Source organism: Sinocyclocheilus anshuiensis, unplaced genomic scaffold, assembly GCF_001515605.1.
Source record: "Sinocyclocheilus anshuiensis isolate Anshui unplaced genomic scaffold, SAMN03320099.WGS_v1.1 scaffold1562, whole genome shotgun sequence".
Lineage (NCBI taxonomy): Eukaryota > Metazoa > Chordata > Actinopteri > Cypriniformes > Cyprinidae > Sinocyclocheilus > Sinocyclocheilus anshuiensis.
In genome coordinates, this window is record NW_015542414.1 from 7483 (window position 1) to 11730 (window position 4248).

General features: G+C 40.2%; 1 protein-coding gene across 1 annotated transcript in view; it reads right to left on the bottom strand.

Moving 5' to 3' along the window:
* Positions 1–982: 982 nt before the first annotated feature.
* LOC107693420 (probable G-protein coupled receptor 160) overlaps positions 983–4248 on the bottom strand; it is a 10203-nt gene continuing 6937 nt past the window's right edge. The window contains exon 2 of the mRNA XM_016492803.1: positions 983–2603. Within this exon, the coding sequence (XP_016348289.1) occupies positions 1547–2566 (1020 nt within the window). The 5' untranslated portion in view covers positions 2567–2603 and the 3' untranslated portion in view covers positions 983–1546. The remainder of the gene's footprint in view (positions 2604–4248) is intronic.

Consider the following 4248-nt stretch of genomic DNA (forward strand, 5'->3'; position numbering starts at 1 on the left):
CCTAAAGGAAGTGTTCTTAATCGCAATGCTGCTTTGTCCACGGAGTTTACGGGAAACAGCTCTAATTCAGCTTTTCCATAAGCGCCACCTGCTGTCAGCGAGTGGATTTACAGAGACTTATATTTACATTCAGCCTGTGTGCAGTTTCTGTCTGGCCAAAAACGGACAGAATTTGCATGCCCTGCTGTAAATTTTGACCGGTTGATGAAAAACAAGCTTATGTGGATTCTACACATTTAAACAATTCAGATAAGTTATCTAGAATTATTTATGGAGCAGATAAAATACATATAATCATTTATTAATCAATTATCATTTTGATTATATCTTTTCTTTATTTAAAGGCTGAAATGTGAGGTTTACCTTTTTATTAAACTTTTTCAAAGCTTTATTTGAACATTTACATTAGATATTTCAACATGCTATTAAACTGTTGTCAGTCAAGTTGTCATTTAAAATCCGAACATCATTGGTAATGTTACTGTTTTAGTGATTATGCAAACAAAAAGTCATTTTATTTGTTGTTTGTTGATTAAATATAAAACTTGGTGAAGTGATTTATGTATCAGTACTTTTTGAACATCTGCAGCACATTTGAACAATACCGTGATAATACTGATAACCGTGATCATTCTGGTCATCGTGATAAGAAATTTTCATACCGTTACATCCCTAATTCACTGTCGCGCTCGAAACAGCATGCTACAAGAACAGCAAAAACTGAAAACCCCAAAGCATCTGTTCTTCCTTCTTTGAGAAACGTAAGCAGCAGCAGGCCACCTACATCCACTTTCATTTATTTGAAACTCAGTTCACAAGCTTACAATAAACAGACCTTTGTCATTCACTGGTGTGGACACAAATATAGTTATCGTTGTAGTTATAATTATCGTTATCGCCCGGTGTGAACGTGCCTTACAAACATACATAACACACAAATATTAAAAATAGTCAAATGTTTATTGATGCTTTTTTTCTGTGGAATGAAATTGAAGTATTTGAGACTTTTTTTCATTTAGCTTATAGCAGTGCATTCTGGGATTGCATCCGTTGTGAAGTTTACTTGTGATAGTGGCTTAGAATTAGATTTTTAAATGAGGCGTCTTAGAAAGTAGCACCATTTTTCTGCCTGAATTCTGCAAGTATTTTGCATAGATCTTACTGTGAATGATCCATGTATGCATTTCATTTTTTAAAACTTTTTTTGACCTAGTCATAATGTTTAATCAAAATGACTTCTCTTTGGTGATGTATGCCAGACATGTAGTCTTCTTAAATAAACCCTTCACTCATTTTTGAGTGAACACCCACATGTCAAAATTCAATCATTGGATAGAAGCAAGTCTTCATTCTACATTTTCCCCCAGTAATTCTGGTACACTCAGAGGTACATCACACAGAAGAAAACATCTGTCGCTACTTCTGCTTCATTGTGACTTATAGCTAAGGAGCTCACAATGTTTGTAACACCGCTATAGATTTGAACTTGCTCATAACATGTATGATTGCAAGACAGAGTATCATGTCAGCCTTCAAACGTTTTAGGCTAGATCTCTCGAAAAGTCATAGCAGGCTTGTGAACAATTATGTATAATCTCGTAGTAAGTTTTGCGTCCACAGTTGGTGAAGTTCCTTTGCTCAAGTGCCAGTAGATGTTCCACAAACAAGTGTCATCTGGGAATTTTCCTAAAGGTCCACTCCCATCACTCCTACACCAAAAGGCAATGCCAACCAGTACACTGTTGGCGCAGGCCATCCACAGAAGATTGACACTGGCATAAGCTGGCACCACAAAGCCCACCAAGGCACATGCCAAACACATCAAAAGGTAGGGCATCCAGTTCAAAGCAAATCCTAGAGTCAGACTGACAAATAGAGGAGGGGAACTTTCTTGAATTTCAGAATTGCCACATCCCCCAACCTGAGTGTACAGGAAGTTTTGAGCTTTCTCTGGCAGTTTATTGGCTCTTCTGATCCAACCAATCATCTTCTTAAAATAAAGCAGTAGTATGAGGACCACTGCAATAGATAACTGCATACTAAATTGAAACACTACACTAGATCCATGAACGCGACACACCAGGGCTCTCGCGTTGTCTTTGTAAATCTCCATAGGTTGCGTGTCCGTGTAGTTGTAGGTGTAGCTGCACGCTAATGTCCACATAAGCACAACCACAATGCAGTAACTTACAGCCCTGCGCTGAGAGCTTGAGTTAACGTCTAGGTATGGGTAGCTGGCATAGTCAAGCGCCCCAGCGATGAGTATGGGTAGAGGAAGCAGGGCATAGACAGCCGATCCATGAGCCAGGATGAAGCACATCGAGGTGGAGGTGGGAAGGTGTTCTTTGAAGAGCCACGCGCCGGTGACCGCACTGACCAGCAGCATGTCTGCCACGTACATAGAGACACTGCAGAGCCCCAGGAGTGACCTGAGAATGCTGTGCCTCCAGAAAGACAGAACTAATGTGTTCAGAGCTACTTTGGAGCACAGAATGAGCAGGTACTGCAGGGTCTCATCATGGGGAAAGTCCTCATTTATTCCCGGGGACCAGATGACAGCCATCATGATCGCTGATGATGTTATCCTTTGGTCTCAATTCACTCTGAAAACACAAAAACAGATTGGTCAGAGTTGATAAAATACACCTCCCATTGTTAGTGACACTAAGCATATTTTTTGAGTGTAAAATTCATCATATGGATAGTGGACCAATATACAATTACGGTTTAGACAACTTGATTATTAAAGGGATAGTTTGCCCAAAAATGAAAATTACCCCATGATTTAATCACCCTCAAGCCATCCTAGGTGTATATGACTTTCTTATTTAATTTAAATGCAATCGGAGTTAAAAAATCAGTCATGAACTGAGAAATCAAATTCCTCTTGATCTTTTGATATATAACAGGTCAATGTACTATAAAAACATCCTGTAAGTTTCAAAACTCAAAACTTTCTCGTTAGTTTAAAAACAGCTTTTATTGAAACCAAGCTCAGAAAACCACTCGTTTTGGAATGTGCCACTTCATGACATAATAGTGTGACTAAGCACCGCCTCCAAGAGAAGATCAACACCTGCTTCTACATCACTGCCTCTTTAGCCCCGCCCACTGATACGCACTTGTAGTGGTAGAGGAAATACTAGAGAGACGCAAACACAGGATTACTCCAGAACCATACAGACGACATGGCTTGCTTAGTTGGGGACGCTTCATTTCCAGCGATATCGTTGACTTGATTGCACAGATACTATTTAAACTGAACTGAGCTGGATGATGACATCACTGAATTCAATGATGACAAAGACTATAGAATACCCAAGACATGTCACTCGTATAGTTTTTAATGGGGAAAAATGCAACGCTCAATATGGCCACTCTATCGAACGAAGCCACGCCTTCTGAGGAAAAGAGCCAATCGCTAATCAGTAAAGTCAGCGCGTCACTGCAGCTGCCATTAGAAGTCCCGGTTGCTATAGAAACAGTCAGCGCTCTGAGACGTGCGCACTGGCTGATCTAGCCTGAAAAATAAGCTTTTTATAACGTTATTTGAACAAAATACATCACTGCCTCTTTAGCCCCGCCCACTGATACGCACTTGTAGTGGTAGAGGAAATACTAGAGAGACGCAAACACAGGATTACTCCAGAACCATACAGACGACATGGCTTGCTTAGTTGGGGACGCTTCATTTCCAGCGATATCGTTGACTTGATTGCACAGATACTATTTAAACTGAACTGAGCTGGATGATGACATCACTGAATTCAATGATGACAAAGACTATAGAATACCCAAGACATGTCACTCGTATAGTTTTTAATGGGGAAAAATGCAACGCTCAATATGGCCACTCTATCGAACGAAGCCACGCCTTCTGAGGAAAAGAGCCAATCGCTAATCAGTAAAGTCAGCGCGTCACTGCAGCTGCCATTAGAAGTCCCGGTTGCTATAGAAACGGTCAACGATCTGAGACGTGTGCCTAGGACTGTGCATGCGCACTGGCTGGTCTAGCTTGAGAAATAAGCTTTTTTTTTAAATGCTATTTGAGCAAAATAAACAACACTTATGATACAGTTGTCAGATTTCATTGGTGATTTCAAATATGAAATTTAATCGTAAGTTTTGCTAACAGTTTTGGAGAATTTGCTGATTCCCCATTAAAAGAGATTGGAGTTGCACTTGCATGCCTGAGAGGCGTTTCAAAGATGGCCGCCGAGTGACATGACTTGCCTTAAAGGGACTTTG